Source organism: Falco biarmicus, chromosome 10 (genome assembly GCF_023638135.1).
Source record: "Falco biarmicus isolate bFalBia1 chromosome 10, bFalBia1.pri, whole genome shotgun sequence".
Classification (NCBI taxonomy): Eukaryota; Metazoa; Chordata; class Aves; order Falconiformes; family Falconidae; genus Falco; species Falco biarmicus.
The window spans coordinates 35,860,094-35,881,644 of NC_079297.1; the positions used below are offsets into that span (position 1 = coordinate 35,860,094).

At 45.5% G+C, this 21,551-nt stretch overlaps 1 protein-coding gene across 8 annotated transcripts in view; it reads right to left on the minus strand.

Moving 5' to 3' along the window:
- Window positions 1-21,551, minus strand: part of MOB2 (MOB kinase activator 2) — a 116,425-nt gene that overhangs the window by 12,716 nt on the left and 82,158 nt on the right. Inside the window, exon 1 of one of the 8 annotated variants that reach the window (XM_056353792.1) lies at window positions 20,471-20,675. The exons of the other annotated variants lie outside the window; for them this stretch is intronic. Within the exon in view, the coding sequence (XP_056209767.1) occupies window positions 20,471-20,580 (110 nt within the window). The 5' untranslated portion in view covers window positions 20,581-20,675. Of the gene's footprint in view, window positions 1-20,470; window positions 20,676-21,551 lie in introns of those variants that run through there. 8 annotated transcript variants of the gene reach the window in all.

The following is a 21,551-nucleotide window of genomic DNA, read 5'->3' on the forward strand; positions in this document are numbered from 1 at the left end:
AGCCCTACACTGCGGAAGCGAGCATCTGTGACTCCAGCTAGAAGCACTGATAACTACAAAAACTTTCTCAACTCCCAGGATACCTGAAAGAGAAAGATGTGAGTTCATTTTTTCCTGAAAATCCTTTAAAATCCAATGTATTACGAAATAACCTTCCATTTGGGTTTATAAAAGCAGACAAACCACGTTCCATAAAATGCACTTATCTCCACGGCATACTCTGCCGCTTCATCTCCCACTTCTAAAGTGTTTGTTGCAATCACTAGTTTTCCTCTCACACTGTTTTTAACATCCTCAAGCTAGAATCTCAACCCAACCCATACTCCTGGGCCAGGGGCTTGGTGAGGACTTCTGAGGAAGGACGGCGGGTCAGCACCTTGGTCTTTTCAGCTGTCTGGTTAAACAGTCGCATAGCCATGCGTTACTGCAGTTTACAAAATCCACCTAATCGGAGACAGAACATCTATTTAATGGTGAGGGACAAGCGCAGTAAGGCAATAATACAAGGTGGAGATGCCAGGATTTTTTAACGTGAGGTTTTCTTGGTTAAAAAGGTTTTTAAGGACCTGTAAAACCAAGTCATGCCCACCTTTACAGATGACTGCATTGTTTGCTGTTGAAACTCCTCTAGATCCCATCCGGAGGAAACCAACCTCGTGTTGTGGCTCTTAACATACTTCATTCACATAATTACCAACTTTGCCCCTGTCTGAGATAAACACAGGCTTGATTTTTGCCGTGAGGATGGGATACACATCTTTCCTGGAATGGTGTTTAAAGTATCAGTGCCTTCCCCAAAAAAAGTATAATCATTTTTCTCTTTATGGGCTCTTTATTGATCTGTTCATTAAACCCATCCTCAGAAGGACCCATCATCCACGTTGTCAGCACTGCACTAGGGACGGACCCAGATCTGCCTTCCGCAAGAAAGGAACACCGTAACGTGCCAGCACTGCCGCTGGTTACTGTCTTGAACTTGCACTGAGTTTTGTCACACTTCTCTCTAACCAGTAAGTTAACTCTATAACCAGTAAGACCAGAAGGACTTTAAGACTTCAGGAAGGCCACTGTCAAGGAAAAAATAAGGAAAACCTAGTGACAGCAGTACGATGTACCTTTACATGCTCACAGTATATTTTCAAACCACAGATGCACAGAAAGCACTGCAGGAGGTCTCTGGCAGGGAAAAGACGGTCACACTTTCTTTCCATATGTTAATCAGAAAGGTGGATTTCATGGTTGGAGAGAAAATGCCTGTGACATAGAACACCTTTTAAAGAATACAAATACAACACGAGAATAAACAAACCAGTACCGGCGAAGATGAATTCAGCGCACAGCTACTCCCCCACATTTCCTGCCATCTCCTTTTTCCACAGCAGCTCATCCAAGATTTGTCCCTTACGTTTATTTAATGAAGTAACCTGGATTAATTCTCATAGCAGCTCCACAACGAAATATTTTTATGACATGCAGTCAGACATTCCTCAGAGCAAGGCTCTGAATACAGAGGGGCTGCTCAGACCAACAGCTCCTGGTTATCAGCTAGTTATTCTTGTTTTCAAACCTGTACTTTGCTAGATCTCCTATGAACTTCACCATGGAAAAATCAGCTACAGATAAGAAAGAAAAGTCCGTGAGAGCAGGAACTGCAGGAGGGCCTTAAGTACATCTTTCACAGCTTCTTTAAATATCTTTAATTTATTCTTGGGTCTGAGACTTCGGATTTTCACAGAACTTGAGATGATATCCAAGGAAAATTTAATAGCATGAAACAACAGTCTCAATCAATAGTCTGTAACCTGATTTTATGGCAGATGAAGCAACATATTTGACCTCTTCCTTTTGCAGGAATATGTTAAGACTTGTAACTACCTTCCCCTGACAGTCAACAGTGTAAATCCAGTTAAAACCATGCACTTGGCCCTAAGCTAGTAAAAAATACTCCAGGCAACTGATTTGCTTAATTCCCAGCACAGGCTGCCTTACTCCTACACTGCTGAAACCAAGGCTGGCACGCTCCAGACAGCACCCTCATAACATTGTCTGTCAGAGGCCCAGCAGGTAAGATCTATTTAGAACACACTCTTTGGGGTTTTTTTCAGCTATTTAGGTTTAGTGGTTTTGGGGTTTGGTTGCAGTGGAGGGCAGGATTCAGGCATTCAAGGATAAGTGGATTTTTAAGAGCATTATAGTTTCAGTAACAATCGCGCAGAAAACAACTCCAGAAGACTGGTTTGACAAACTACATGAAGCACAACTGGGGAGAAAAGCCACCAGTGAGAAGCTGTTTGGACAGAACAGAGTTTGCGTCTTCGCTTTACTTCCAGGATGCTCAAACCAAGGGCCCCAGGTTAGGGCCGTGCCACGTCAGCTAAGAGCAGTCTTCTGAGAGGAGGAGGAAGGGAGAGAGAGATGAAGAGGTCAAAGACAGTCTGTCCCAGAGCCAGGCTGTGCAGGGAAACCACAGAAGGAAGCCAGACACAGGAGGCTGAAACAAGCCTTCCACCGAACAGAAATGGGTAGTGTGTACCTCATTCTCACTTCAGCATCTTCTCCTCGTTTCAAGAAAAGAAACGGAAATTCAACACTAAATCTATTTGGCAAGTCTGCTAGTGCAAACGACTCCACATGGTCCTTTTACAAAACCCAGCCCCCCTCATTACCACCAAACCTCAGTTCTGTTAGATGAGTATATACAGCCGCTTTGTGTCTTTCCAATAGACACAGTGTTTCCACAACTGCCTTGTCCTGGAACTGGAGCACTTCAAACAGAAGCTTCCCGAAGGATTCCATGCTCTGCCCCTTTCCAAAGCTTTGGCTTGGTTTAAAAACAGACCTGACTCACGGGTATCGTCACTGAACCTGCAAAGTGTCCATAATCACAGATATCAAAGGGTTCATTCACCCCCCTGAAACCTGAATGTCACATCACCATGTGCAACACAAACTTCTTTTTAATCTTCTGCAGCTACTGAGAGCTAAAAGCAAGGCCACGGAAATTGTTTCTGCCAGCAGATTTTCATGACCTGCATGCAGTGCAGTCGGGGCACTACATGGCCCAAATAGAGACTCCGAGTACAAACTAAAAAAAATTCCAGTCTTACAGACATCAAGTTTTGAACCAGACCACACATCTTCCCTCAATTAGGCATAAGTTAGATTATAAAGTCAGACTTGCTCATATTAATTGAGTCACGCTCAGTCTAGGCTGTAGAATTGGGTTTAGTTCAGAAACCACGTCAATACTAGTCGCTACTAAAGCATTTTCTTCACAAACTTGCAAAGCTGGAGCATACAGCGGTACAGAGAAAACAGCTTTATAAACACAACTGTGTGTGATTAAGAACAACAAATAATAGTTCCACGTTCTAGATAAATCAAAGCTCATACATTCACAATTACCAGAATTACGAGACAGCGTGAAGTTCAGGCGCTAGCTGCTTTGCTCTCCCCTAGCTCCAAGCTCACTACCGTTACAAAAACTTGTAAGAAACCACCATCCACGTGGAACCAACTCCAAATGTGCAAAGCGAAGCATCCATTATTCCCTTTGTTGCGAGCTGTTCACACTCAAGACGTCTTTCTTAATTTTTCATTTGAAGCACACAAATACAAAAAATTACGTGTAGCCGTTTCTGAGCTGTCCCAGAACTCCCTTGTAAGCGAAGACTACAGCAATGCGCCTCCAGCAGCACAGACAGCAGCTCCTTCAGCCTGCTTTGAGTGAAAGGAAAAGCGACAACAGTGAGTTTTACTGTTCTATTCAGGAAACGCTAAAATCCATCACCTGTAGACGATTATTTACTGAAGAACAACTAAATGTCATATAAGACCACAAAAAGGGCAGTACCTTTGAAAACACCGCTACAGGCACCCTAAAGCAAACCAAAGTCCTGATTCATGTTTACCCGTGTCTTTCTTAAAAAATACGACAATTCTACTAAACGTGTCTTAACATGTCCACGTTGGACCAACTGCATCTCCAAAGCAGCTGGGGGAATGGCTGTTACACAGCAGTTGGGTGAAGGTCTGTCAAAAGGTTAGCCCCAAACCTGTCTATCAGTGCTTAGCTACTAATTAAGGAAACAAAAGTCTTTAGGGAATCCAAGGAGACGGCACTCAGCAGTTTTTATTGACAGGCAAACCAGCACACAAACTAATTCTTTAGAGAACTCCCAGGGTAGGTTTGTGTTTGTTTAGTTTTAGGCACTCAATTGAATACGATGCTACAGGCAAGGCCACACCTGTGAGTAAGTTTCAGAGAAGGAAAAGCGATGGGAGATGGCAGTAGACAGGTCACTTGTCTAAAGTCTTAGAAGGAGGTTTGGTAAACTGGCTCCAGCCAAAAACATGACCTTCCTGAAGGCTTCTAGCAGGGAGCTGTACCCAGTCGCATGTTCAGCTGAGAAAACACAGGAGCTGGACGTGTGCCTGGGTTTCACTGGAGAAAGAGATATGTAAGACACTCCACCAAATGACAGGCCCACTGGGCCACAGTATTTTTTTTCCTTGGTCTCACTGCTTTGTTACGATCAAATAAAACTGCCAATTTCCCAGCTTGTTTTCTTATCCCATCTCAGTTAATAAAGATCTTCCTCTAATCTCTCTCATTTCCTTCTTGATCTGATGCCCAGTAGTTTCTTGGTTTAAAAAACCCCACACTTTGGAGCATCTTCAAAGCACCATCCAGGTATTTAGTTTTAAAACCATTCAAGGAAAGTATTTTTCCCATTTCATAGCAGAGACTGACTGTAAGGTTCGAAGTTTGTTCATGGCGCAAATACTAAAGATGTGTTTAATTTTAAACTGATACCGTTTGCTTGGAAAGAAGCACACGTGAAGTAATCTGATTTAGCTAAAGACGTATCCAAGACGCAATGCCCCCTGCGTGGACGTTCTTCATGAGCTGATGTAGTTCACATCACTTTGGAACTGCACCAGGCATCCATGGATCCACTGTTTTGGTCACGAGAATCGGATTTATTACATGCTTGATCACACAGAGGGAACACTAGTGATTCATTAAATGCCAAATGTCCCTAAACTGATCATGCAGTTTATCATCATCTCTATCAATTCAGGATTCCTTTCTCCTGGAGGGAACCAGCACAGCTATATTATTTTCCTGCTGCCTCCAGCAAGCTGCGCAGTTTCCTTACACTGCAGCTGAAACTGCAACCAATTCAAGGACAAACAGTGATGCCTCAGTTACCATCTCCCAGCCTTCACACCCAACTAAATAGCCTTGGGGTGAGTGGCTCTTTATTTTTTATATTTTAAATTCAAGTAATCAGCAGAGTTTCTTTTTAATGTGGCATACTAACATGGGTTTAGTACCAGATATAAGAGTAACTTTTATAAAGTTAAAGACTTTATTAAAAAAAACCTAGTGGTGAGCAGAGCTGCAGGCAAAACTCCAATCACTTTGTGTCCTCTGGATCAGGCACCGGTTTCAGGTTCCAGCCAAGTCTCAAACACACTGATTTCCATTTGAACATTGACAGAACAGGTCCAACAGGCCTTACGTGACAAATTTGTCTCCCTGTTTGCAAATCTCAAAACTCAGAAGTCATCTCAAGTCTGTGAGGACGAAAATCACCACGGATTATGAACCCTACAGGACAAAGATGCTTGTTTTATGATTAGTAATACTTTATTTTTGTTAGTAACTGACCCTATTTCTTACCCAAGGTTAACTGGTACAATCCTAGCAATCCCCAGCAAATGTAGAAGGCAGCGTGTCTCCACTGCTGACAATCCAGCTGTGAAGTGTTCAGCGTGTGCTGGTGAGAGCAAAAGGCCCATGGTTCCTAGCCATGCACGCACAAGTAGCACAAAACCTATTTTAAAAAAGATCCAAGAATAAGATGCCCACAGAAGTGTTACTCAACGGTATTTAGAAAGTCACTTGAGGTTTTGGGGGTTATTGTCAAGTAACCTAGCTTGCGCTTTATAAATTGTATAGTTCACAACCCAGAAATTTTTGGGGGTTAGAATGGTATATTCCCAACCAAAACATTTATGTAGAACATTCACAGCCTCCAACAACACCACCATGTTCACCCTCACCTAGGTGCACCTCTACGCCACCGAACTACCAGATATATCAAATTACCTCGGCCTTCGAATTTTATTCTGTAATTTTTTCCTTGCTTTTTGAAGTGTCATGTTTTAAAATATCTTCCGCTGATGAAGTATTATAGAGTGGAGTACTCCTGCCAAAACCTACTTTCTCGGTAATAAGAGGATGGGGGTTAGCTTCTTAAAACACCAAACTAGGGAGGCAGTAAGCCAACGTATTAACTGTGTCTTTTAGGCCAAGCCTTATGAGCGCTTTCATGTTTTTCTATTTTCTAGTGAATAAGGGTTTGTAATTCAAAATTAAAGGTATACGGGATATTTTTGGTTTAGCTTCCCTCTCCTTTGGCTATGGAGTCAGATGGGATGTGAGTGGAACGGGACATGGTAAGGCAAAAAAAAGTCAGTATGCAAGCTCCCTCCCTCCAATGTACTCCTTTTGCAGAGAAAATCCAAAGAGTTCAGCCATCACAGAAGGGTACAGCTCTGCAAGGAAAACCAGGTGAGCTGCTCAGTTACTTGTTACCTTTCTGGTTCTTCTGTGGCACCTTACTGGAAAGAAGTTCTCTGTTAACTTCTGGTTAGAAACGCTCAGCGTTAAGTATGGGAGCCCTGAACCCATTTACAGCAGGAAGGAAACAGCTGCATGAGCTAGAATTTGTGAGTCCTGGTGACAAACACCCACCAAGAACAACGAAGCAGCAGGTTATGCCAGTTTTTACAGGACAGGAACAAACTCCTGAAGGCTGTCTGGCTCCCTAGCCCAGCAGCCCACAGTTGTTCTCCCCAGTCAAGCAGAAGGACTGGAAGCTTAGAGGCGCTAGGTAGCTTTAAAACCACTTCTTGATAATTCAACATTTTTATTTGTATAGCATCCAAGAAAAGGTGAGTAACAAGCTTCACTTGAACATCAGCAGTTGCCCTTCCTTTGAGAAAAACCCAGAGATGATATCTGTGTTTCCCTCTTCCTTTAAAACCATACGAGATCAGTATCTGGAGATTTTTCTGCGATCCCATGTCCTGTCTGAACCCTGATCCTGTCTGAACCCTGATCGCTGCTGTCTTCAGCTGAAAATGCCACGTAACAGCACACCCAGACCACAAATCCTGGATGTACATATACATGTTCAGGACTGGGAAAGAAAAAAGAACATCAGCATGGGAAGGGAAGCTGTGGAAGGTATTGGAAAGCAAGCCCAAATCCCAGTTGCGGCATACAGCCAGTACAACTGTTCATGGATTGCTGTGGTCAGACTGCTTCTGCAGGGCCTGGCGAAGGGAAGGAGATGAAGCTTTTTAAGACAGTCTCCGTTCTGATCTCCTCTTAAGCCAGGTCCCCAGTAGACCCCTCTGACCTCAGTTTCATTCCTCCTCTCTTGCCCTAGGTCAGCTCCAGGGCTCAGTTGCTGTGCAGGTCTAAGGGGGCTGCGCCGCATAACATATCTTTGGCAGCATTTCTGGCCCTGCTTCTTCATTTTTGTTCTGTTTTTAAAAGTTACTAATAGTTTATTTAAGAGAAGGAGGAAAGAAGAATGTACCCTACATGCCAGGGAAACTTTTTCTTCTGGATTTCTCATAGTGGCTCTTTGCCTTAAAAGGGAATCTTTGCTTGGCCTCCGGATGCTCTGTGTGAACAGTCGGTGCCAAGGCATGGCAGGCATGTTAAGGATGACAAGTGCCATAACATTATTTCATAATGCCGCTTCTTAACAGAAAGACCAAAAGATTCTGTGGGGCCAAACTTGAGTTTCCAGCCGATGCTGCTAGCAAAGCAAAAAGGACCTGGGGCAATGGGGGCACGCCACCCCTGGGGTCCATCAGGCCTGTCTGCTCCCTGGCTCCCCACCCACCCGCTGGGGAAGGGGCTGGAGCACAAGTCCTGTGAGGAGCAATTGAGGGAACTGGGGGTGTTCAGCCTGGGGAGAAGGAGGCTCAGGGGAGACCCTACAGGTCTCTGCTGTAGTGAGGAGGGGTCGGTCTCTTCTCCCAAGTAACAAGCCACAGGACAAGAGGAAATGGCTTGAAGTCACACCAAGGAAGGGTTAGATCAGATACCAGGAAAAAATTCATCATCAAAAGGGTGGTCAGGCATTGGAACAGGCTGCCCAGGGACGTGGTGGAGTCATACCTCATCACTGGAGGTATTTAGAAGGGTAGATGTGGCACTTAAAGACACGGTTTAGTCGTTGACTTGGCAGTATTAGGTCTGCAGTTGGACCTGATGATCTGAAAAGGTCTTTTCCAACCGACGTGACTATGATTCCACTTCTGCCCCTCCTCTCTTCCCTTGCTCCCCGAGCACCAGCTCAGTGTTTGCCAGCCTGTTTGCCCACAGTGGCCTGTCAGCTGCATATTAACTGCCTCCCAAATCACGGTGCTGAAACTCCCAGGCATCTGCTGGCGGCCAGGTACCACTGCTGCTCCCTCTCTTCTGCTCAGGATCTTCCTTGCAGTGCAGCTCTGGGAAGAACGGCTACAGAGGCAAGGCCAGGCATGCGAACAGCTCAGTTAATGCTACAAGAATATGCAGAGTGCATTCTTGTGGTAAAACACACTGGACTGGAGTTCCCTTTCTTCTCTGGGTGTACCTGCCAGAACTCCTCCCCAGACGGAGAGGAGGTGTCCAGCCTCTCTGGGTGCCTTTGGGGAGGGTCTTCTGACTACAACCCTTGCACCGGTCCAAGTTCCCCTCCAGTCAACACGCTTGGGAAGGGCTGAGTGGGACAGAGCCCCAGGAACGCCAGGGAAACTATGTCAGATGGGAGACAGATTATTTCTAGGAGCCAGTGATTCAATCTAAAAGGAACCAATCGCTAGTAGAAACAGAGAATTACCTTACCCAAGCAAATACTCTGTTGTTTTTCATTTTGAAATATTCTCTCTCACCTCTGTGCCAAAAAGCCCTAATATATCCAGACCAGGAGGTGCCAACACGAAGCCTCAGCAAGTTTGTTTTCCCGAGCGATCTACTACAGTCCAGATTTTGGCAATTTGGGGATTAGGCAAGAAAAAGGTCACAAATCTTCCCTGATGTTTATTTGCAAGAGCTCTACGTGGAGCCAAATTAGGTCTGTGGTAAGAGAGATTCAGTAGGTCATAGATTAAAAGTGTTGCAACAATTAATTTATCCAGTGCTTAGAACAAACCATACAGCTGAACACTGCATCATAGATGCCCAAGTCCTGGGCCCGTGACAGGTGTGGGGGGGTGGTTCTTGGTCTGGTTTTGTTGTTTTTAACTCTCCCACTGTAGGCAAACTCTGGCTGGCTGACAAAGCAAGCCAAAAACTGAGCAGAAAGGTGGCAAATCCCAGCTTCAGGCGTCTCCTAGTGTATTCTCCCCTGCTTGCAATGCCTCCCTCCCTAGAACCGTACTCTCCAAGCAGACGCTGGCACTGGGCACCAAGGGACAGGAGAGGCCATGCCACGCTAACTCTCCAGGGCATCTCTGCCCAGCCATTCCTGAGCTCATCAGCTGAGAATACAGGCTGGAGTTCTGCGTTCTGGGGTTTGTCTTGTTAACAAGCAGCTCGTTTTAGTCCCCAGGCACACACTCCAAACCCATCACGCCCATACACAATACCTGTATCCTTGCCTCCCCCTTAAGGAAAAATGTCATTTGTATTCTAGCCACACAAATGCCTCCCCTTCATCCTCCATTGGTAAATGTACTCCCACACTGCAGCCAGACAGCAGGAACGAGCTGCATTTCGCCCAGGCACGGATATCTGTATATGGAAACATTGGTATCTGAACCGGCTCTCTAGGGACCTTCTGAAGTCAGAGAGAAATAGTTCTTTCTCCATAACGGAAAACATTTCAGCGCAAGGTAGAGATCTACAGCATACCTTAAATTTCTTAATTAAAACACACAGGCAAAGGGGAAAAGTGGCTCTCAACTGAGAGCAGACAATGGCAGAGATAGCGAGCCTGCTTCTGTTACAGATGCTGCAAGCCTCAGTGGGGACATCTCCCACCATGCAGAGCCACAGGAACAAGTGATCCGCACCAAGAATTGAAAGCAAGTAAGTTCTGGGGTGGCTGTTAACACCTTTTACACTTTGGGAAAGGCAAATATAGGCCTGTCGGGTTTATTACTGCAATAGCCAGAAGAGTATTTTTTCAACACATGATCTTGAAATTCCAGAGGCCAGAAAAACTGCTTGCAAGCAGCAAGGAAAAACTAAAAAGAGTATGATTGACGCATTAAAAAAAAAAATCTGTATCTCTCTTTTAAGATTTTTAGACTCTGCAAACAAAGAAAACGTAAGTGTACTGTAGTAAAAACAGAAGCTTCTTAATTAACATATCATCTATTCCCTGTGTTTTCAGACATGTCTATTAACTGAGGCAGTGATTTATTATCCTGTAATCTTATACTGGAACGCACTTAAATAAAGTGATTTTAACTTCTGTGTCATGATGAAATTCAAGTTCTGGCAGCAGCCGCTCCTCCTGGTTCCGCTGAGGCAGCCCTGTCCCTGTCTGGAAGAGCCCAGGCAGCAGCTCTGGTACACCAGTGTGGGGAGGGTGGGCACCACCACAGCACACAACCCCCTGCAGACGCTGTTATCTTCCAACCCTGACGAAATCTGTAGAGCTGGCAGATTGCAAAGCTATCTTTTTATTTCTAAACTGAGCAAATTTGATTTGGAAACCTCACGGCCTTGTAAATGTGGGATTTCACAACCCAGCTTGCACAGAGTTGCTTTTCAGGATAGAACTGCGCTTTAATTGCTGGGAATTATCTCACCCTGGCAACCCGGCCTCGGCAGCCTTCTTGCTATATGGCCCAAGATACACAAACAAACCGTCTGCTCCGCTCGGAGTACCAGGGCGCAGACAGATTTTTCTTTGTAAGAGTGGTTTAGTTTCCTCACTGCCTTTTTTGCCTTACAAGCTCTCTCTGTAAAACAAAAAAATTCCTCTAACAATACTAACTAGTTGTAAGTACTACTGTAGCCTCAAGAAAACCCGCAATAAAGTATGTCAGATACGCAGGCCAAGCTCACCGCCTTACCCGCACACTACGTTTGGGAAGACAGGTACATAACATCTGATCTGCTTGTTATCTGAATTTTACAATTCTCAACTTTTGAAAGTCTATAAAAACGTTTACAAATACATTTTATAATTATACTGTGCAGTCTGGAAAAAGGCAATACGGACTGCATGACATTCCCCAAAGAGTTAATGAGAATACTCACTCCCAGAGCCTGTGCTCTCAATAGATAAATATTTTTCAACATGGTGCAACATGCCAGCTTGCAGCTGAGCTCAGTCCTAGTTGTTGTCTCTCTCCTCGGCTCCCCAGAGGTGAGGAACACTAAAGGACTGTCTTTTGCACTTCCCGCAGGACCAGGCAAATTGCAACTATTTAGGCACAAAAAGTGTCTTGCGTTGGAAGGATAAGTTAGTTATTTTTGTTTGGCATTGCTACTACAGTTCTGCCTACCGTACGATTACATATAGGTAATGTTTTCAAAGGTGGGACTTCAACAGCTGAATCCTTCACGTAAACACTGTCTGGTTTACACCTAAAAAAATGTGGTTTAATAGGACAGAAGAGTGCTAGAGCACACCACAACTGAGAGCATACATAAGAACCGGTAACAAAATAGCTACTTCAAACAGCTTAGCTTTTTTGTAGGAGCTTCAGTAAACTCAAATAAGTTATACAGCATGGGAAAAAACTAAGCTGTTTTCACTATATTCATAAGCAATTCCACATGCCTGCACCTGTAAACTCACTTTTGAAGCAGTTGTACTAGCACACACATGTGCATCTTGTTGCAGTGAGACACACAGCTGTGAGGAATTAATTACCTACCCAGTCATTAGTTATTGAACAGGTCGGGCAAAGAAATACCAGTGTGAAGAAGCAGCCCCGCCTGAAATTTTCATCCACTGTATCAAGCTCCACAAACTCATCTCTTGCACTTTATGAACTGCAGCACTTTAATTGGGAACGATATTTATTTACTAGAAATGACCATGGGTCGAGGTCAGTTCTCTCTCAACAGCAGCTCTGAATATCAAAAAAGGATTTTGTTTTCTTTTGCTGACATTTTGGCTTTAATGTAAACCAAAGTTAGTTCAGGGAAATCCCCCCTCTCCTGGCATGCCTTCGATCAGATCCTGTGATGTAAGTACCTTTTGGTGTTAATATGAACCGTCTTGTTAAACTAAAAACCTGAAACCCATAGTTAGAAAGCATAATTTGTGTCTCCTCGCAGAGCAAGAAAGAGTTGATGGTAAAAGGAATCAAAGCATTATCTTAATTACGTAACTTTCATTAAAAATTATATGTACAAAACATTCACTACTCTAACCATGTAGCTTAAAAATTAACTTTGTGGCAGAATGATGCAGTGCGCTCTGTTCAGTTTTGTCATCAGTATCACACAGCTGTTTCAGTATTTCCTACAAAATCATGCATTAAAGTTTTGCTTTCTTTACAACAGAGGAAGAAAAATCTATTTTAAGATACAAACTCCATGGAATAATGGGCCAAAGTAAAGAATACTTGAATCACTGGTTGAAAAAAATAGTAGGGTGAATTACAGCTTAATTACTGGTACAGTTAAATCAGCCACTGTTAATTAGCTTGTTAGACAGCAGTGAATCCCAACCCTAATTTATAACTTTTCAGGATACACCAAGAGAGACCAGAAAGCTTAAGCAGAAGCACCTTTACAGATGCATACTGATCCATTAGCAAACAGAAGAAACCGAACCCACAGATACATTCAAACTTGTAGCGTTACCTCCAAGGGCTTGCTGGAACACAAATTCATTCCTTCTAATGAAATGCTGAAAGCATGGCCAAGAAATGGGCTAAGGAAAACTAGTAATTTTCAAAAATAAATATTAAAATCAGATGCACAGTTGCATACTGAATTTGTTTGATTCCCTTGGCTGCTGGTGCACATGACAAGCGGTATCTTCAACTGTTCGTGTGGATTTGCAATTAATCAGTTCATACAAGCAGAGACCAACATCTAAGATTCTTCGCCCGGACGCCAGGTGAAGGGATGCTTTCACACGAGCTTCTGCAGCCCGACATCGTGCCTCAGAACACCGGGTGGTTGTGACCTGCCGCTACTGCTCTTCAAAGCCAGCCAGCATTGCTCGCCGGAGAAGCCCCGTTTCAACTCCTGGCAGTGACCCACAGTCCGTACTGGTTCTGCAGAGACGAAACCGTGCTGCTCACGCGTAGCTGCACTAGTAGCTTCACTGTGAAGAAACGAAAGATGGTCCCTAACCAGTGAAGAAGTCGCTGGGAGTAGCTCACTATCACTGTTGGGTGATCCACTTCTCAATATTGAAGTCTCTACTTCAAAGATCAATAGGAATCCTCCTCAAAAAGCTTAACTGAAATCACTTAGTAGTCGAGCTAACTAATCTGCTAAGTTAGTTGTGTGGATTTAAAACGTGATGTATTTGAATGATGTATCTGGACATGAAAGAATGCTTTATATGCTGAAAAACAACAGAAAAATCAGTATTTCAGCTGAAACAGAATACAGTTTCTGTCTCACACAGATGATGGTCTGAAGACCTCAGCTTTACCTTTTCCCTGCACAAGTTTGGTCTGAAGAAATGAGTCACATCAAAACTGAGGACTTTGTAGAAAGAAGAATCAGCAAAATCTCATTTATCAGTTTCCTTTCCCCTGCCGTGCCAAATGCAGCCTGCTGATTGTCAGCACTTACCCCTGTAAGGTTTTGGTGTTCTGAATCTGGGAGTTGTGGTCACATTGGACTGAAAAGCAGATCTGGGCAAGTGCCTGGAGTGCGAGTGGAGTTACCAAGGTGCACCTCATGTCAACTCTCCTAGCGTTTGAGTTTTTCTAAGTCAACATGAAGAAGCCCAAACCTTTCTTCATTAACTCCATGTACTTTGTACGGTATGCCGGGATAATTTTTTATCCTGATATTAAGCTGTCCTAAGAGTTTCAATGTTCTGTCACTGCCTGCCTTTCTGAGGACAGCTGCACTCGCTGCTGATGCTTCCTTTTTTAAAAATAAAAGGAATTACGCAGGCTTCCACAATGTTCCTTTCACCTGGGGAGCATCTGCTACCAGCAGTTCCTGCTGTCTGAGCAAAAGCCTTTCTAAACTTATTTCAGGATCAGACAAATTAACTTGGAAAATTAACAGAGCAGCGTTTTCTGACAAGCTCAACCAGCCTAACTCCAGTGTTAATGGACTCCATTAACTCCAAAAGCGGGGGTTTTTTCTTCAGAAAGCTGGAAGAAAGGGTTAATCCGTGCATCCCATGCTCTTGCTCTTCTCTTCCCAGAGACTACGTGCTGGCAGCTCTTAAAAGAAAAGCAACATCTCATCTTCTTTAACAGCAATTTGCTAAAGTCTTAGTTAAGATTCTGTGAGCCCCACAGCATCAGGGATTAAGAAAAAGGATTAGAAAATACTCCTCAACAAAAGAACACTTCTATCAAACTCTGCTTTGGTGTAGTCAGAGAAAGATGTATGATAGGGGAATGGATCAATTTTGTCTTAGCCATCTTAGAGACAGAGCAACTGGTGGGAGACCACATTCCTAACACCACACCTCTTCAGCAAAGGTCCTCAGAATAGTAACAGGAAAGCTCTTCTACAGAGGATTATTCTTTTTCCTCTTACAAACTTATTTCGTAAAGAACTTGGCGTGCACAGACAGCTTGAGATACAGATACTTTCTCCATAAAGAGCAGCACCAGAAACATGGGCTATTACAACCCAGGTGGCAAAGAGACAAACCAGGAATTGCAGTCTGTGCCAGAAGGATGAACGTTGCACGCTCATACTTTGCGCAGATGAAAACAGTTGCATACCAAGGAAACTAGATAAAAGGAAGGTGAATAATTTCACAAGTTTCAGATTACAGTCAAATATATTCTTAAAGTGTCCAGGAGGAATCTTCAGAAAAAAAGAAACATACTTTTACCCCTAAAACAGAGGGAGATGCTGTTAAACCTCAGGCAAGTGCCCTTCCTATACTAGCTCTGGAGATACCTTACAGGGTTATTTCAACACACAGAAAAATTGTAGCAGTCCTCTCCCTCTGGCTATTGCTTCACAGGATGTAGAACATGTAACCAAAATACAGCTCAATGTTGTAAATCCCTCTGAGGACAGACACAGACTTCTTCATTAACTTAATACAACGTACGCTGCTCACCAACTTTCATAGATGCACCAGGGTCATGACACTCCTGCAGCAAATATGAGGGAACAGACAGACTACTATCCCAAAGACACGGAGGATGCCCAGCTCACCGGACCAGCAGGGAGAGCCGCTTCTCCGGAGGGCATGTCCCAGTCGCATGGGTCCACACCAAGCTGGCAATGCCACACACGCCTGCCATCAGCGCAACCTGCTCTGTCCTGAGGACAGGACATTTGTGTCAAAGAACCAGCTCCACAAGCACACCTGTGCTTTCATACACACAGAAGAGCTACCAGAAAGCCCCTCTGGCCTGGTCACACCTTGCCAAAGCACAAGACGTTACTGCCCCATAGCGTCATTGGTCCTTCTAGTCCTTCCCCCGTAGCCGGGTGCTGAAAGGCTCTCACTGAACAAGGAATTGGCTCCCATTACAGAAATATTCACCAAGAGGCAGCACGACAATCAGTGATGTCAGTTGCCCTGACCCGTGAACATTTTTTAACTATTTTGGTACATGGAAAGTTGTGGGAGGAAGAAAGAAAAAGAACAGGATAAGAATAGCTGGCGTGGTTCTGAAAAGCATTTTGCCCGTAAGCCCCTTCCGTGCACACTGCCCTCCCTCCCCTTCTGCCTGTCCCTGGGCTTCTGCATTAACCAGATGAGCTAATGATAAACAAGGCTCTTCCTAATTACTTTCTAATACTGCAGAATGGACTAAATAATTGAAAAATGTTTCTACCTAAATTAGGATATAACAAGATTGATTTTTTTAAAATATTTGCTTTAGTCCTGTCAATACACACAAGCATCACAGACAGCAGCTATCTTCAGCAACGAGAGTCAAGGCAGTGGAGAAGAGGCAGCCACATCAAACACGCCCTGCTTCCACCTACCTACATCCTGTTTCATGAACACGTTTAAGACTACTTCGCATGATCAATTAAAAAATAGAATCTAATGTCAAAATTAACCTGGTTTCTTTCTGATCTTGCTATGAATTATCTGAGAAATAGATAAGGAATTCGATTTTTCAAAAATTTGTACGTGCTGGATGTAAAAATGCACAGCACCATCCAAGATGCCAACACAAACCTGCTGATGTATCTGACTGAAGCAATCTTTATCACACTATCACTGAAGACATTACTACACTCTTGAAAAGCACCTGTAAAAATTCCACTTTGTTAGTAATGCCAATGGCACACCTACCCAAAAGGAGTGGGATGGCTTGTTTCAAGTTTTGGTTGGTATCCAAGTCAATCCTTGCACATTGCTGCAAGAAGGGAACTCTTTGGAGGCAGAGGAGTTCCAAGTTACCTATTCCCACACTCACCCTGGACTATGCATACATATAAACCGCAGCGTACTTATCAGAAGTCACCACACAATGGCATCGCAACTCTGTAGCTGGCATCATTCCTCATTCCTGACACCTTATCAGAGATTATTAGTCAGCTGTCCCAGAGGGACTCAGTTTCACTGGAGACTGAAAAGCAAACACACTGACTACACAAAGCTGCATGAGGGATTTCCGAAAATCACCTGCGCAGGACCTGAAGCGCCACGACGCAGCAAACGTGCTGCAGTTCAGAGCTGCAGGTGAGCACCTGAACCGGGACTCAGGCACTGGCACCAGCAGCGAACACTGTGTCCTCAACTCACCAGCACGCAGGTCTGAGTAATGCTGACGGCCAGCTCGGTTACCCGCTGGGACCAAAGAGGGGAGATGCCCTGTGTACCCGCGTCTTCCACTTGCGCTGCTTGAGGCCAGTAAAAAGCACACCTCTGCAAGGAACCTAACAGTAGTCAGCTGCTCCACAAAAAACTTGAACAATTAATACTGAAAAGTAGAATAGTATTTCAAGTTTTTACATTGGGGTTTTTTTCCCCTTCTACCTCTCCAGAGCCACCAACTTGTAGAAAAACAAAAACAATAAAACCCAGAAAAAACTGCATCCATTTTGGTTTTTTCCCCTCCCTAACCACGGGCTAAATAATTACACAATTCATTACAGGAGAGGAGAAAAATGAGATTAACGTATTTCAAAAACATCTGAAGTGAAACGAAAGCCCTAATTAAACACTATGCTAAGGAATATACATAACTTCATCTCAGCAGTGCCACGATTAATTTTAAAGGTGAGATGACACTTTTCTAATGGTATTTTAATTTTTTTAATCGTTACAAGTGTATAGTCTTGGTCCCATCCCTGAAGTGTTAAACACAGTTTACTAACCCATATGACGAAAGATACAAGCATCTCCAGAGTTCTTCACAGCTGAATCACTAATACTTTGAAAGAGTAATAAACCTAACAGTAGCTTTCATAAAAAATTAATTAGAAAGGCTGAGAGCACATCTGTTGCTTTTGTTACATTTTTCCCTCCTTTCTGGTTCAGCTGTCTTTCCCCACGCTCTTTTAAACTCAACTCAGGTTCTCAGAGTTGCTTCTTCTTGTGAAGCCTTTTTACTTGCTCACACTTTCCTCCTGGTTTCCTCCCCCTTACCGATTTTTCCTTTGGCAGCTGTTATTCCTAGTGTGACACAGACACTATTTGGCACCCAGCAGCTAGAAGGACTTGGACCTACTAACTAATGAAAACAACATGCATGTGAAAAGCTTCGAGACAGTGAGTTATAAGCACACACAACTCACATAAATAATGTAAAAGTTTGCTATGGAGGAAAGACATACTGATTAAGTACACACTGGAACAACTGAGCTTTATAATTCACGCCCAGGAGAGAGACAGAAACTGAGGGCACTTTAGGGAGAAGACGGACACTCAATCCCTTGTCCATTGTGAATGTCTACAAGTCCTTGGCAGCCTGTGGAGGGCTGGGAGGGAACGGTGGTGACGACAGTTCCCAGTCATGCCTGAGAAAAAAAGTCTAAAATGCAGTAGGCTTTTCATAACGCCAGGCTACGCACAAGAAAGATATCCTTTGATCTCATCCCCGAGCCATGTGTAGGGCTGGTCAGGAGAAGGAAAATTACTTCAAAGTTTAGTATCAATTCCCCTGAAGTTTAATATTCCTTCATCTTCTGTACAGACCACAGAAGACTCCATCAGCAGCGTTTCAGGTGGCCAGGCTCGACAGTGGTATTCGATACGCTTTGCCCTAGACTTACTCCGAAGTAGATGGCAAACCATTACAGTAACATGGGCTTCATCTCATTTAACTTCACATGACTACAACATAAGCACTAACGAGCGAGCTGGTCACTCTCTCAGGCTGGCGTTACCCCTCAGCATTCAACCAAATCTTTAAGCCCCCTGCTCTTCTCTACCAACAATGAAGCAGACAAAGCTCTGCTGTTGGATGTCTGTATGTTCAAAGAAATCGCACCACAGCTGTCACCAATAAGCCACCATTTTTTGCCTAAACAAGGTCTCACATGGTTTCTTCTTTCACAGTCACCAGGCTTACAGTTTCTGAAGCACTAACACCGAGTTTCTGCAATGAGGAAACTCCAACTGGACTTAGTATTTACCAAGGCTCCTATAATCATAGGATGATTAAATACTAGTCCTAGCTACTACATGTGCTGTTATGCCGCCTAAGCTCTTTGCAGAATAGGATAAGCTTATGTTTTCTAGAACAAAAACTTAAACACAGCAAAATGAAGCAACAGACATAAGGTCAGATAAGGCATCTGATGTGTATTCAAGAAGAGAAATAAGAGAACCAGTCTGGCATCTAAAGTAAGTTTTTGACTTCACATTTCTAACTGGGTGCAAAAGGAGATAACCTAGAACGAAAAGACACATTAAAAAAACCCTCTCCTAGAAAATAGTAGTCACTCCCTTCCGATAACAGATTAGCAAAATACAGTTATGCCATTAATTCCAAAGCCCAAAATATTTCACGTACGATAACTTTTTCCTGCTTTCACAACAGTCTTATAGCATATGTAGAAAATAAACCTCGGGGGGGAAAAAGTAAATAAAATTATGCACAGTTTCTGCATGTAATCCAGTTGGAGGAGAAAGAACAGAGTTAACTTATACTTTTTAAAAAAACGTGTACCAAGCAAATCATAAAAATGTATGTTTCGCTGCTAAGTCACAGGAAGTTACCTATGCTTTAAAATAAACTGCCATAGATGCTGAACAAAAGGTTTGGCAATTCTTCCCCACCGAGGCACCCATCTATTTACATCTGGGAGTGCTGCCAACAGAACAGCTACCAAAAACTTCAAAAGGTTCACAGCATGAATAGCAAGCCGCTGGCCAAAGGATTTTATGATATGACCAGCTGTGTAACACCATATTGAATTAGAGACACACCACCCCCCAAAAATGCAAAGAAGGGCCATTAGACTTATTAAAAAGCTGAAGAATCCTGAATTCCTCAAACTAATGTTTTCCACAGGAAAATAATTTTATTTTTTTTTTGGGGGGGAGGGTTAAAAAAAACCCCAAAAGTACTGCAATACAGCACTTTCTAAGAGCAACTCTAGGCAGCCCTGAGCAAGCCCCCTGGGCTGATTCACAGCCAGGGCTCAGCCGCTTTGTGACCAGAACGTTTCATAAGGGCTCCCCCAGACTGGCTTGAGGAGAGGAGCGGGTGAGTCAACAGAGGAAGAGGGATAATGTTTCTGTTGACAAACATTTAACAATTGGCAACAGAGCGCAGGAAACCGGGACAAACGACAGCTTGCCAAATAAAGTTACGCTGGAGCAACAAGGCTCCTTTCTGGAGCAGTGCTGGCGTTCTCCACAGATCCCCGAGAAGTATTCTCAACGCAACCGAAATAAAAAGCTGCAGTTGTCGAAGAGCAAGGCTGCTAGTCCTAGTATTTGTGGCGATGTTTTCCCCTGCGAAGCAGAACGGGTCAGAACTGCTCCGAATCAAATTACTGCACGTCCTCTGCCAAAGAGCCTGGCTTCGGCCCCCGCAGCCGAGCACGCCTCAGCCTTCACACCAGCCCTTCTCAGCTACACGAGCAATTTTTTCCCCTCATCTTCCGACATTGCTGCAGAAAACGTGCCAAAGCACATGTAGCGTCTCGGCCAGGCTCTCTACTCGGGAAAGCCAGCACCCCCGCCGCCTTCTCGCGTCCTGAAAACTCCTTTTTCAGGGAGCGCGGACACGGCCCGCAGCGTCAGGGGCAGCGCCCGTGCTCCGCGCGGCTCCCGCGGCTCCCCCCGCCCACGGCGGCTCCCCCCGGCCGTGAGGGGCCGCGCCGCGGCGCAGCCCGCCCGCCCCTTACCGCAGCACTTTGCCCACCGCCTGCAGGACCATTTTGCAGCTTAATCCCGGTTTGGGACTCGGGGCGAGGACTGGCCGTTCCGCGGGGAGGCTGCACTGATCCCCGACCATGGTACGGCGGGACGAGCGCGGAGCGGCGCGGAGCGGGGGAAACGCCGGGCCGCCGGTGGGCACGGCTCGGCCCGGACTCTGCTCGGCCGCTCGGGGCGGGCTCTGCCCCGCCGCCCGGCCCGGCCCCTCCGCCGCTCGGGGCGGGCTCTGCCCCGCCGCCCGGCCCGGCCCCTCCGCCGCGGCTCCTCCCGCCGGGCCGCCCCGCCTGGCGCTGCCCCGCTGGGCCCGCGGAGGCCGCGGCGGGGGCCGCACCCCGCAGCCCGCTCCCCCCGGCGGGGCACCGCTCGGACGGCGCTGCCGGGGGTGCCGGCACCCGGCCCCGAGGCCCCCGAGCCGGCGCTGCCCCCTCCGGCCTGCGGCGGCCCCAGAGCAGCGCGGCAGCACCGGCCCCACCTGTACCGGGCCACGCCGGGCGCCCGGTGAGAAACGGGAATAACGAGGCTTTTGTGGGCAAGACACGGGAATAACGAGGCTTCTGTGCGCAGGGCCGGGCAGCGCTGCCGGGGCTCGCCCTGGCGCCGGGCTGGGTGCGTACTGCCAGGAACGCGGCTCTGCCCTGCCAGCGCCAGCCCGGCAGCGGCACCGAGGCCTCGTAGCTCAAACCGAGAGGGTGAAGAAGAGTAAAATCGCGAACAGCAAGAGCCACCTTGCCGTTATGGCCAGAGCTAAGAGCAGGCACCTGGTAATGGCCCTCAGAGGCCGAGTGACCAAGCAGCACCCCCAGACGCAAGGCCTGCGGTGACACACCAGCAAGTGTTACACAGAGAAACCACTTTGCCGTCAGTTTTCCTAACAGACCTTAGAAAGATGCTCAACATCCAGCTCCTTCCTCAGCCACGGCATGTAACCACAGCTCCACACACACCTTCTGGGCAGGCAGCTGTGCCCACAGCTCGCTGCTGGAGCATTTAGAGCCAAGCCGTGGCAAAAAATGTGACTAGCGTGGCATAGCGTGACCCGGAACACAAAGC